At 43.4% G+C, this 14,316-nt stretch overlaps 1 protein-coding gene across 1 annotated transcript in view; it reads right to left on the bottom strand.

The window, feature by feature from the left end:
- Positions 1–2,293: 2,293 nt before the first annotated feature.
- Positions 2,294–14,316, bottom strand: part of LOC112862683 (uncharacterized) — a 187,853-nt gene continuing 175,830 nt past the window's right edge. Inside the window, exons 43-47 of the mRNA XM_086707547.1 lie at positions 14,144–14,296; positions 12,266–12,475; positions 8,456–8,576; positions 5,274–5,401; positions 2,294–2,713 (exon numbers count right to left, since the gene is read on the bottom strand). Of these exons, the coding sequence (XP_086563673.1) occupies positions 2,588–2,713; positions 5,274–5,401; positions 8,456–8,576; positions 12,266–12,475; positions 14,144–14,296 (738 nt within the window). The 3' untranslated portion in view covers positions 2,294–2,587. The remainder of the gene's footprint in view (positions 2,714–5,273; positions 5,402–8,455; positions 8,577–12,265; positions 12,476–14,143; positions 14,297–14,316) is intronic.

Here is a 14,316-nt window from a genome sequence, read left to right as displayed (position 1 = left end):
CAGCAGTGAGAAATGACAGGACTGTGAATTCAACTGTCATTGTAATTCAGTGTTCTGCACAATTAAAATGTGTGTTTCATTTTTAGCAGTATTACCCCTGTGACTACAAGAAATAGATTTAAAAGGCTACTGTGGAAGCCTAAAGGACCAGTACTTGTCATTTTCTTCTTAAGTGCTGAAGTGCATCCAAAAAAGTCCATCCCACACCCCAGTATTTATGGTCATCATTACTGCCCTGAGAGTCAGTGTGGTAGCAATTTGGGCTCCCAAAGCACACACTTCAGTAGGTACTTTATCACCACCTACCGTGGATAACAGCTTGGTTAATTGTCATGCCACTGCATGCAAAGGATTACTAGCGTTCCATTTCCTATTGTCAAGGAGCTCAGCACCATGTTCAAGCCCAAGGGTGCAACCAAACAAATCCCCAAATCCCACCTTTGTGAGTCTGTCCCCTAGGAACCCTCCACTACTGGTATCAGTTCTGTATTATTCATGGGCCAATTAGAAGACAGACGCACACAGTAATCAAACTGGAGAAAGTTTAATATAAAGACTTATTAACTATAACAAGAGATTGAAGTAATGGGAGGAATGGCTGATCAGTAATAAAGAGAGTTCTGAAGAATATAGGGAGAGCAGATATAGTGAGCAGCCATTACCCTCCAGGGCTGACATCCATTGGAGAGGGTGTGACCTCCTTGGACAGGGTGTGACCACGGCTCACTGGATGGCAGAGAAGTTCACTGAGGCTGTGAAGCAGCCCTCACAAAAGGAGGGGCAGGAGGAGAAAGCCCTACACGGAGGGCCTCTTGCCAATGGCATCCACCACGAAGCCGCATCCACTACGGAAACCTCATGCTGCAGAAGTCACACCCGTGGCAGGAGGCTGCCTAGAGAAGCACCCCAGAATCTGGAAAAGAAACCCTCCTCCAGTGTCCCTCCAGTACTCTCTACTGACAAAGCTTAATATCTTGTAGTTGGTGAAGAAGAAATATTTTCATGGCCCATATTAATTACATCACAGCAGACAAGGATGAATTTAGAGCTAAGAGCTCATAAGTTGATAACTGGCACCATACCTTGTCATACTGAACTAAAAACATTTTTTTGGGGGGGCGCCTGGGTAGCTCAGTCAGTTGGGCATCTGACTTCAGCTCAGGTCATGATCTCACAGTCTGTGAGTTCAAGCCCCGTGTTGGGCTCTGTGCTGACAGCTTGGAGCCTGGAGCCTGCTTCAGATTCTGTGTCTCCCTCTCTCTCTGCCCCTCCCCTGCTCATGCTCTGTCTCTCTCTGTCTCAAAAATACATAAAAACATTTAAAAAAATTATTTTTTAATTTTTTTAACCCTTTTAAAATTTATTTTTGGGAGACAGAGAAAGACAGAACATGAGCGGGGGAGGGGCAGAGAGCGAGGGAGACACAGAATCCGAAGCAGGCTCCAGGCTCTGAGCTGTCAGCACAGAGCCTAATGCAGGGCTCAAGCCCATGAACCGTGAGATCATGACCTGAGCCGAAGTCAGACACTTAACCGACTGAGCCACCCATGCACCTGTCATGCTGAATTTTTAGCTTTGATATCAAAGTCATCAATCTTCCTTTTGGCTTTTGTTTTTCATGTTCTATTTTAGAAATACGTTTGTATATACGTCTGTGTGTGTGTGTGTGTGTGCGCGCATATATATCTGGAATCCATTCAGAATTCATTATGTATGGTGTAAGGTGATAATTTAATCTACTTCGAATAGACTCAACCTTCTCCTTAATTTGAAAAGCTACATATATCATGTATAAATTTATGTATGTAAATATTTCTCTGGCCTACTCTGTTCATTCATCTACCTATTTATTCCTTTACCCAAGATACATTTTCTTGTCTGAACAAAAAGACTTGGATTAGGACTTTACAAAAGTCTAAAGAGGATTTTAGTATTTGTAGGAAGAATAAAAAAAACTATTAAGAGAGGATGATGTTCTTAAGTGAAACAAATAGCAATAAGTGCTTTGAAGTTTGTTTAGATGCATCTCTGTGCTGGTTTTTCACTGTTAATAAATACTGCTTAGCAGCAATGACATCTCTCCTGGCTAACACACCTCGTCAGTAATCTAGAACCCATAATGTGAGGCTGCTTGTTGGCCAAAGGCCCTAGGTTGTAGAAATGCAAATCAACTCTTCTGTCTTAGGATGTAAGGCCAAATCCTACTTCACCTGGAACTTTTAGGATGTTATCATCTCAATCATTCCATACTATATCTTCTGATACTGATAATAAAAATTAGATAAAGGTTTAATGGAGGTTCGAATCATGTTTATTCATTCGGATGCTCAAAGAAATAAAACTTGGAGGGGCACCTGGGTGGCTCAGTTGCTTAAGCATCCGACTTTGGCCCAGGTCATGGTCTCGCAGTTTGTGGGTTCGAGCCTTGTGTCAGGCCCTGTGCTGACAGCTCGGAGCCTGGAGCCTGCTTTGGATTCTGTGTCTCCCTCTATCTCTGTCCCTACCCTGCTCATGCTCTTTCTCTCACTGTCTCTCAAGAATAAACATTAAAAAAGAAAAAAAGAAAGAAAACTTGGAGGGTATATGATTACCAGTTGGGTCCTTCTGGGATTATGGATGGAGCCGTGTGAACTTGAAAAGCTGAAAGGTGAAGATTTTCTACCACATTGGGTAGAAAGACGTTGTCAATCCTTTTTTTGTGTTTAATAGGTACCTGAAATACAAAGATTAAATAGATATTGGAGATACCATTAAAAGTCACCGTTACGACTAAGACTGAGATCATTGGTTCAGTCTGGGTTAGGCCATTTAGTGTGCCTTCTTATATTTCACGCATGTCATAAAGTGAACTGGTCAAGAATTAGTCTATCAAAGGAAGCCTTTTCCAGCTAAGGAGAAAAAGATATCCCATATGTGGAGTAATCTAAAAATTCCTTAATATTTTATCATTTGTGTTAGTGCAGTGTTTTGTTTTGTTTTGTTAAGAAAATCATTGGTGGTCTTACATTCCAGCCATGTATAAATTATTCTTCAATATGCATTTATTTGATTTGTCTCTTAGGCCTTAAGAAGTCAGAGCTTAGATAGATTTGAAGAGGCTCCATTTCTTTTGTGCCTTTCCTGGATCTTAGGTTTATTGCTTGGGGTTTCTATTCACACGCCAATGGGCCCACAAAACATTCCCTTATTTATTAGGGTTTATTTAGACCATCACCCTTCTGAATCTTTCAAATACAGTGGCTCTCCTCTGATGCATTTGGCTACTTAAGCAGCCTCTCAACCATGAGCTGTGATCGCAGACCTCCCCCACAACAGCAACATTTGCTTTTGGGAGTGAAATGGGGATGGAGGGAGTCTTAAAAGCCCTTGTGGTTCCATACACATCAACTGAATATTGCTTCCTTTTGGAAAAGGCTTTTGCAGAAACAAATAGACATATACTAGAATCTTACCTTTTGGTGAAAGATGACTACACAGAGACTGGTAAGGTGAGCCAGTGATGGGCATTAATAAGGTGGCCCTACTTGGTCAAGGATCTCAAATGCACATTCCTGACCTGTTTCTTCTCTTTCTGTGTATGACTCTTTAACTGCATGTTTAGAAGCAAATTTTTGGTCCAATAACCAGACTATCAGCTGCAGAATTACACCCTCAAAAGAGACTTTAGAATGGCATATTTCTCTGACAGAATGATTAAATCTTTTCCTTTTAATTTTTCTCAAAGCAAGAGGGAAGAATTTTATTTTTTATTTATTTTTAGTTATTTTTTATATAATTTATTGTCAAATTGGTTTCCATACAACACCCAGTGCTCATCCCAAAAAGTGCCCTCCTCAATGCCCATCAGCCACTTTCCCTCTCCTCCACCCCCCATCAACCCTTAGTTTGTTCTCAGTATTTAAGAGTCTCTTATGGTTTGCCTCCTAAGAGGGAAGAATTTTAAATGTGTTGACATGGAAATGTCTGGAGGGGATTCTGAAAAACAATTGGGCAAAGGCGTAATACTTATGCAGTAGAGGAGGGTGTAAATATTGTTTTACATACACTAAAAGCTGAAAGGTTAAAAAAAAAATCTTCATATACATGCTATACCTGGACCTAATCCGTGTGCCAAGAATTTCTTTGGAGGGTAGATTTCTCACATGTTGTTGTTGTTGTTGATAAGTTTATTTATTTTTGAGAGACAGAGCAAGAGGGGGAGGGGCAGAGAGAAAGGGAGAGAGAGAATCCCAAGCTCCCAGGCTCCACACCAATAACATGGAGCCCGATATGGAGCTTGAACCCATGAACTGTGAGAACTGCTAGTTAATTATTGTAGATGACTGAAGAAAAAGAAGAAATTCAGACACAGAACACAGCAAAGTGTGGACATTGACTTCCACATCCATTTATTTAAATAAACACTTTTTTTTAACTAGCAGCATCAGATCTCTTATCTGAGTTCCCTGGCACAGCAGAAAGTTTTAAAAACGTGTGAGAAATGGGGCACCTGGGTGGTTCAGTCAATTGAGTGTCTGACTCTTGATTTTGGCTCAGGTTCAATCTCACAGTTCCTGGGTTCAAACCTGAGCTGAAATCAGGAGTCACTTGTTGGGATAAGCACTGGGTGTTGTACGTAAATGATGAATCTCGGGAATCTATCTCTGAAACCAAGAACACATTGTATACACTGTATGTTAGCTAACTTGACAATAAAACATATTTAAAAATAAATAAATAAACGTAATTGAGTAAGTGCTTTTGAGCTGAATTGTTTTGACATCAGAATTCTATTATTGAGGAGTAGCATTGGCAAGATGGCAAAGTAGGAAACCCTGAACCATCCTTCTTCCCACAAACACATCGATTTGGCAACAATTCATGGAGAAAGCCTTTTTAAGAGAAATCCAGAATTTTATTATCTAGACCCAAGTATCTAGATAACAGCCAGGTATATAATGTTTCTTAATGTTTATTTACTTTTTAGAGAGACAGAGACAGAGAGACAGAGCGACAGAGCATGAACAGGGGAGGGGCAGAGACAGAGGGAGACACAGAATCCAAATCAAGCCCCAGGCTCTGAGCTGTCAGCACAGAGCCCAAAGCAGGGCTCAAATCCACAAACCGCGAGATCATGACCTGAGCCGAAGTTGGATGCTTAACGGACTGAGCCACCCAGGTGCCCTGATATATAATTTTTTAATGTAAGTTTGAAAAAACCTAACCTAAAACCATAATTTCATATTTACATTTTTCATTGTTTCCAATATATAATCAAATTTATCTTTACTTACAGTTTCTGGCCTTTGAATCCTTCTTGTTATTTTACTGCTCATAAGATTAGTCTTTAAAAGGTGTTGCTGGGAGTATCTGAATGATGTGGAAGCAGAACTCAGGGAGTACTGAGCCCGAGATATAAGTCCTATAATGTTGAAAATGTTAAATTATATCTCTGGTTGCAATATATGGGCCTAGATTTAATCCACAAAATTTTAGAAAAGCTTGAAATGGGCATCTAATCCAACTTTGTCAATTTTGAATGAAGATGTCAAAATCTGCATGGAATCATTTGCCTGCGGGTCACGTGACCAAGTGAAAGAGAAGGACATGATAGGTGACTTGGACTATGGTGGGTAGGAGTGGACAAACTTAGGGATATTCGAGTTAATAGGACTTGGTAATTAACTGGACTTACAGGGTGACAAAGTATAGCTCCCAGATTCCTCAACCAACTGGGTAGATGTTTAATTTTAGTTTAGGGTGGATTTTGTGATCCTGGCATGTGTTACTCAATAATAATGGTTGTTTACAAGATTAGAAGGGTAGTTGGGTAGGAAATATGAGTATATATAGAGACAGCAGATAAATAATCGTTCAGAGTCCCTGAAAAGCTAGGAGCAAATGGAATCTCAAGCATTGGGACTGGCCCAGGGAAGAAACGGGGCACATTTTCCATTCTACCAGAAGGGACCAAGAAGCAGCTGAGTACCTAATGTAGGTGGGCTGGGGTCAAAAAATAGAGGGGTTTCCCATGTGATGGCTTTAAAAAAATTTTTTTTAAACATTTATTTATTTTGAGAGACAGCATGAGCAGGGGAGGGACAGAGAGAGAGAGGGAGAGAGGGAATCCCAAGCAATCTCCACGCTGTCAGCGCAGAGCCCCATGTGGGGCTCGAACCCACAAACCCTGAGATCATAACCTGAGTGGAAAGCAAGAGTCAGATGCTTAACTGACTGAGCCACCCAGCCATCTCTGCCACATGATGGCTTTTAACGGCTCTGTGAAACTGGAGGTAAAGTGTTGGCTGGGGAGGAGGACAGCGTCTGAGGATCTGAAGAGGCCAGGAAGATATAAAATAGTTTCTGGGAAGAGGAGAGAGTGAGCTGACCCATCTTCAGCTCCAGGGGAGGGACATGTGAGCAGGGCTTAAACCCACCAAGCATCTTAGTGTCTGGCTTCCGTGATTTGTTCAAATTCGGGCATATGACCTGAGTCAGCCCAGTCAGGGGCTGGTCCTTTTTAATTGTCCCATCTCTACACTCACTCCTGCCATGTGAGCTGGAACAGAGGATGGAAGGGACAGCAGTGGCAGTCATCTCGCTTCCCGAGGGGTTACTTCCACTTCCTTTCTGCTCCCAGCATTCTTGGAGCCCAGAGGGGCAGACAGAGGGGTCAGGCCCCGGGGAAGTAGGTCAGACCTGGATCAAGCAAACTGAAGCTGGTCTACCTCTGAACACTTCACAGTTTTGTCAGCCAAGTGATTTCATTTTTTTTTCCTTAAGCATTTTAAGACTAACTGCACTAGAGCATATTACAGTTCCTCAAGAGGTGCAAGATCCTAAGGGGATACCATGCTAATGCCAAGTAAGGAGAGCTTGCTCCTTAAGTCTGCCTTTGCTTCTGATGCTTCTGATGCAGGGAGCAGGGTGGCTGCTGCTACCACCACGACAGAAAGGAGAGACCTCGGTCACTTCATGCTTTCATCTGGACAACAGCTGAGAAAGGAGTGGGAATGACTTCTACCTTGTCACATTAATAGTATAGCTGTCCCCTTGGAGTGCTGGGCATTAAATAGATAGGTGCAACCCAGTCCCTCCCCTCCAATGAGTCACTGCAGTGGGGGACAGGTGGGGGCTGGGGCTTAGGAGAAACTTCTAGCTCTGCTTTCTGGGAAAGAGGCTTCTCTTTCACTCCTGCCACATCCCCAGTCTTGGGAATTAGGGTTCTGCCCCATCCTGCACCTGTCTCATGCCTCACTCTGCTTCTCCTTCATAAATGTGCAGGTGTTGGAGGACATGGAGGGCAGTTTGAAAGGACACATTAACCCAAAAAGAGGTTAAAAAGATGCTTGGCTGGGGCATCTGGATGGCTTAGCTAGCAGAGCAGGAGACTCTTGATCTCAGGGTCTTGAGTTCAACTTCCACGTTGGGTGTAGGGCTTACTTTAAAAAAAAAAAAAAGGGTGCTTAGCTGGGCTGGAGACAGAGGGGCAAGGGATAGACAGGAAAATCCCATGGAGTGTGGAGAGGAGAGTTCAAGGTGCAGAACTGCTCAGCGTCAGTGGCCAAAATAGGGCCCTTCAGTACTTTTGATGCTCTTCCTCTTTGGACAGCACAGCTGGGGTGGGGAACCTCCCCCTGTGGTCAGGGCCCAGGCAATAGGCACAGAGGCAGAGGGTAGAGCCCTGGGCTTTACCAGTGAGCCCAGCCCTGCTCTCAGCAAACCCAAAGTAACTCCATCTTTGTTTGCTTGATCTTTGACACTGATCTTTCTGTTTGTGAAAGATCTTATATATTCAACTGGTAAAGAGCCAAAAGCAAACATAAAGGACACACAAGTATGAAAGTGTCAAAGTATAGTAACCAACATATGCAGTTATTCAGTCCTGGTTATTGATATTTGATGATATTTTTGATAGTCAGATCTACAAAAGAACTTGGAATTAATTTCATCCTCAACTTATAGGGAAGGAAGCCAGTTTAGAGACATCCTGGGTTTGGCCTCTGCTCTATGCTACATTGCCCAGAGGGCTATCTTGATTGCCATTTCCATAGCACTCCTCAAGCCCCCAGCACCCAAGAATCATAATATATTTATAAATAACACTTGAGAAACGTGGTCATTGATGTCCCAAGACATTAAGATGCTTCAAAATATAGTAAAGTACCCAGTGTTCTTTAAGTGGTACATTACACCCTCCTGAGACCAGTTTTTATGACTGAAATCTTTTAGGATTGGATGTCAGTACTCCAAGGTGACTGGAGTCACCTTTCTACTAAAGTAGAAAGTTATGACTGCAAATCAGAATTAAGTTTTATTCATTCATGTATCATTCATTCATTCATTCATTCAACAGACATCATGGAGCACCTATGCAATAACCACTGGGTTGTCATGGCTGGCCCATGAGACCCTCCTTCAATTCAGACCCCAGACCCTGGGGGTTTGTTCTAGCTAGAATAGGGGACATGCTTACCGCCTGGTGAGCTCATCTGGACAGACAATCGCTCAGCGTCATTAAGCTGACTTTGTAGCTCTTCTATGCGCTGGAAAGCATCCAGCTTCACACTGCGTTCCTGGACAAGCCGGCTTCTCAGCTGAGGGGAAAAGTGCTTAGGAAGCAGAGATGCTTTTTTGGTGCACACTTTAGTTCCTGGGGTTACTAGGAGAGTGTGGGTCCAGGCCACCCCAGGAACATAAATCTTCACACAGTCCTGGTCAGGCTGAACTCAGCCTTCTGAAAATCAAGAGCTCTAAGAAGGCTGAGAACTTAAACCAAAGATGAGCAGAGGCAGCCCCTGGACCCCCTTATTACCTCATAATAGCCAGGAGTTTACTCACAAAATTTATATCCTTTATGTTTATTTCACCAGAGGGGAGGGGAAGAGAAGAGATGGAAAAGGGCCCTCAGTTCACAGAGGACCTTGTAGGCCAAGCCACAAAACCACTCCAAGGACAGGAGGAAGTCTCTGGACAGTTTCAAGCAAAGGAAAGACTTGATCTTTCTTCCAGATCTCTGTGCTCAGCTCAGTGCAGCTCATTATCTGCAGGGATGCCCTGAGCACCATCTCCCTGGCCTTATATAAGGCCCATACTCAGAGGTGAGCTTTTGTTTTTAATGTTTTTTATTTACTTTGAGAGAGAGAGAGAGAGAGAGAGAGAGAATGAGAGCATGAGTCAGGGAGGGGCAGAGAGAGGGAGAAAGAGAATCCCAAGTAGTCTCCATGCTGTCAGCATGTTCAGTCCCGCTAACAGTGAGATCATGACCTGAACACAGATCAAGAGCTGAACGCTCTACCGACCGAGCCATCCAGGTGCCCCAGGGAGGTGATCTTTGTGTTTATCTGGGTGGCTCTCTGCTAGCACAGCTGACCCACATGGCCGGATCCAAGGTGCTCCTCATCTGTATAGACAGGAGGTGTCTTTTCTTTTGAAGTTTATTTTTATTTATATAAATATAAATGGATATAGATTATAAAAAGTAATTGAATTATAAAAATTATTCAAAAGTATAAAAAAGCAATATGATTCTAATGATATCATAAAATTATAAAGTATAAAAAGGTAATAATTGTAAAAAAGTCAGAATAGTAGGGTGGATCTAATAGCGCTCCCCCATTCATGTCCACCTGGAACATCAAAATGTGACCTGACTTAGAAATAGTCGTTGCAGATGTAATTAAGTTATGACGAAGTCATACTGGATTAAGAGTGGGCCTTACGTACAATGACTGATGCTTTTATACGAGGAAAGGGTACAGACACACAGAGGGACACATAGGGAGAAGGCCATCGGATGAGGAAGGCAGACATTGGAGTGCTGTAGCCACCAGCCAAGGAATGTCAAGGACTACAGGCAGCCACCACAAGCCAGAAGAGAGGCATAGAACAGACTCTTCCTCAGAGCCCCCAGGAAGAGCCAACATCTTGATTTCAGGCTTCTGGACTCCTGAACTGTGAGAGAATAAATCTCTGTTGTATTAAGCCATCTGGTTTGTGGCAATTTGTTACAGTAGCCCCAGCAAGCTAATCCACAGGCTAATCTCAAAAATTCAGCACACTCTTGTCTGCATAGACCCAACCAGAAGGCCTGTGAGGTTTTGACGCTATAACCTACAGCTCATCATACAAAAGTTAAAGGGGCAGTTTCTTGTGCGTGCAGATGCTCTCAAGTGTACTGTAACTGTCAGTAGAAGATCAGATCCCCAGAGTTAGGAAAACTTCCTAATACAAATTAGGCCCAAGGTGCCTCTATGCACTGCAGGGATTGGTGTAGGCTCCTCGATCCCCATGGACAGGAACCATATCAAGACTTATCAAACTATATCAAACCATATCAAGAAAAACATTATCAAGACCTCTGAGCCAGGCTGGGGCTAAACCAATTGGAAAAATATTAACAAAGGAAGGAAACATGCTTAGTAAGGACCTTGTGTTGTGTTAGGACCTTAAAAAGGACCCCACCCCACATCACAGATGTGCCCGAGATCCCACAACCGATCCAGGTCAGTCTGTTTCCAAAAGTGTTCACCTTCATATTCCCAGCCAAAAGACATATAGTCAATATTTATCAAGAGCTGTGTATTAGTTTCTGATCTTAGTGCTTCATCTGAATTACCTTAATCCTCCTAAAAATCTCGTGAAATGAGTATATCGTTCTCCGCTGTACCAACGAGAAGACTACAGCACATAGAGACCACAGATCTAGCCTAAAGTTACGCGGTGGAAGGCCCTGGGGTGTGAATCAGGAAGTCTGACTCTAGAGCGTCCCCAGGAACAGGAGGTAGGCGAGGACATTCATGCTCTCCAAGGTCAGAGAGTCAAAATCTGCCCTCGGAATTGGAGGTTGGAGATGGACTAAAGAAGTCACCATAGGTCATAGGGGCTCTTGCTGGCTGAAGGTGGATTGCTAGTTGGTGAGAAGTGAGACCATAAGCCCAGGGGACAGGAGCTGCCAGCAGAGGTGGAGGGCGGTTTAGAAACAGCCAGTGATCGCTTTTACATATATACACTAAAGACATGTATTTGTTGAGAGAAGCCTCAAAATGTTTTTGACTGCTTTTAGAATCTCTGCCGTTAGACAAAAATTAGCTATTAACTAGAGAGATGAACTCCTTATTTTTGTGCTGGTTTCTGGAAAAGCCTAATTTGAAAGATAAATATGTGACACCAAATGTTTCTAAGGATTCAAGTCATATTTTCGTTTATTTTTCATGAAATAAATGTGAAATTCTAATTTTTCTTTTATTCTAAAGCTACTCATTTTCTCTCCATTTCTCCAAAAATATTTTCTCTAGCATTGCCTCAATTCAATTTTTAGCCTTTTTAAAATTTTGTCCTTTGTTTTGCAGACTTCTCCCCATTGATCTCCTCCTTGAAACACTTGGCCAATGATTTAATTTTTAAAAAATTTTTTAAATGTTTTTATTTATTTTTGAGAGAGAGAGAGAGAGAGTGGGAGAGGGGCAGAGAGAGAGGGAGACACAATCTGAAGCAGGCTTCAGGCTCTGAGTTGTCAGGACAAAGCCCCACATGGGACTTGAACTCACGAGCTGTGAGATCATGCATGACCTGAGACGAAGTCAGATGCTTAACCAACTGAGCCACCCAGGCGCCCTGGCCAATCATTTAATTTAACTTTCCAACTTCTCTTTCCTAATATCTCTGGTGAATGAAGTGATTTATTCCTTCAGTGAATACATGAGAAGTGCCTGCTCTGGAAGGTGCTATTTCTTTTGCCTTCTGTATTGGATTACATTCTGTGCTCTCCTGTGTTGGAACCTGCATTAATCCACATCTACATCTATCGTTTCCTCCTCTTTTTTTGTTTGTTTTTTTCTTTTCTTGCTGTAGGGATATATTTAACAAAAATATATTGTGTCTGGAAATCACTTTTGCCTTTCCTTTTTGTCTCTAAATTTCCAGAAACACCTTGACTAAAATCCTCTTATAATAGCTTTCATAATGCTTGCTGCTTTTCCAGATTACCGTTGGAATTTTCTAAAGGATTCCCTAGCTCAGAAATTGTAGCCAGATGGAAACATGTTTCCCACATGGGTTCTAAAGGTGCCAAGATTCTGGGCCTTGAGGCAGTCAAACCGTCCTATCTCACCATAGGCAACCTGAGCATCACCCAACATGGGCAGAAATATTTCCGTTTTCCTGTGGGCCTAGAAATGACAAAGGTGGAGGACACCAGAGGCAGGGAGAATGCCAGAAGAATGCCAGCTCTGGCTGGTGCACCCCGATTGGCTTTCGAGTGACTGCTACCTCCCCCGGGAGTTACCTGTCGGAGTTCTGTCTGAGTTCTCTTCTGCTGAAGCCGGCCCAGTTTCGAAGCCCTCTCTGCCTCTTCAGTAAGGAGCTGCAGGTGCTGGTCCTTTTGCCGCACATCTTCCAAGAGCTTCTCCATGCCAGAGGCCTTCATTAGATCCAGCTGCTGCCTGTGGCGAGCTTCCTCGGTCACTCTGTGTTGCAGCTCTCTCAGCAATCGAGACTGTGGCAGGAAAAGGCCAAAGGAAACGAAGAAGGCAGAGTCTTTCTTCTCACCAAAAGGTGGGGAAGAAGTTGCCCAGCACAATAGCCAACCCCTCCAGTAGGGCCCAGGGGCGCAACTCTGTGGAATATTCCCGGGCTCAGGGTAATAGAGGCTGGCCTTTCTGTTTTGGCTAGTAGGCAGCAAGACTACCAGGACCTAGGCCAGCTTGGCCTGGACTGTAAGCCCTGAGGCAACAGTCAGGGGGAGAACAAAGGAAACAAAGAGCAAAAGCCAGGCAAGTGGTAATGCCACTGTACAGGTCAAGAAATTGGGTCTTTTAATGCCCAAACTTGATGATAGTATGTATGTTACTTAACTTATTAACCACATAGTTATATCCACCACAAACTACATTTGCCTTGTCATTGAGCATTTATCATGACATGGCAGGGAAGGGTTTGCCTGGGGAGAAAGGAGTGATGTAATACAAAGCAGGGAGTGGAGAAGGGAGGTTCTAATCTTGCCTCTGTTTTGACTTCCAAAATAGCTTTGGGGAAGCCAGGTTCCAGATGGTTAATGAAGGAAAAGCGTAGTGATAATTTGGTTCTGTTTTGAAATTTTTCTAATCAGTAGCACCATAAGTACCAGATGTCCAATCCTCAATTATAATACTAATACTAATAATATTTGTATGGTGATGTTACAGTTTACATAATTATACTCCATTCTTCACCTGGTGCACAATAACAGAGGATGTCAGGTCCAAAAGGAACAAATTATATGTCGTGTTTTAAATATGCCCAGCTTTCCCAGACTCTTATTTAAACTCAACTCTTGTCTCTCTAAACCTAGGGTCTTTCTGGGGCACCTGGGGGGCTCAGCCAGTTAGGCATCTGACTCTTGGTTTCAGCTCAGGTCGTGATCTCACAGTTCGTGGATTTGAGCCCTGCATCAGGCTCTGTGCTGACAGCAGGGAGCCTGCTTGGGATTCTCTCTCTCTCTCTCTCTCTCTCTCTCCTCTTTCTCTCTCAATAAACAAATAAACTTAAAAAAAGATACAAAACTGTTAAAAGAAATAAAAATAAGAAAACTAAACCTAGGGTCTTTCTGCTTCATTTGTGCTTGGAGAGTTAGCCCAGTTATTAGAGCTTAAACTTGGAAACACCTTCATTTTGGTGCCCACTCCTTATTGAGCAGCAGTGACTTCTGCAATTATGACTTAGTATGGGTGGGTCATCAGGAAAGAATGCAAGACTCTGTTTGGGGAATAATGTTGATGGCTAGGCCACACTCCACGTGCAGAAGGTCACTATCGATGGAAAGCGTGCTTGGAGATGAAAGGACTGGGCTAAAGGCAGAGACCTACATCCCAAGATGCCCTCTAGGCAAAAAGATCCTCTGAGAAACACATACACATACACACCGAAGAATGATCTTTTGTGTAAGGGTAGTATTTCACCATCTTAGCCAACTTTTGGCCACTCTCCTTGGTGTCTAGGGCTAGAAAGGAAGTAGAAGTGAAGCTGAGGTCTGGGCCATCTTTCTCTGGCAGTGCCTCCTGCTTGGCCTCAGCTGTGGAGTCCCGGTGACTGCTGCAGGAGGCAGGGTGCTGCTTCCAGGGCCACAGTCAGCTTTGCAGAGCGAGCTCAAAGGGAGGGAGGAAGAGGGATTCCGGTGTTCGGATACCTGGTTATCCTGCTGCTTGCGCATCCTGGTGTTGGCGGCCTGAGCCCCGGCCAGGGCCTGCCGTAGCACCCCTAACTGCTGATGAAATAAAACCGCTTCTCGTTCTGCCATCAGCTTGATGGTCAAACACTCTTTTTTACTTTGCATGGCTTCCTGTGAACACCCCCAAACAC

Source organism: Puma concolor, chromosome B2 (assembly GCF_028749965.1).
Source record: "Puma concolor isolate L17-30 chromosome B2, mPumCon1.1.hap2, whole genome shotgun sequence".
NCBI classification, from domain to species: domain Eukaryota; kingdom Metazoa; phylum Chordata; class Mammalia; order Carnivora; family Felidae; genus Puma; species Puma concolor.
The sequence above is the reverse complement of the archived record's forward strand: the minus strand, read 5'-3'. Positions and strand labels throughout refer to the sequence as shown.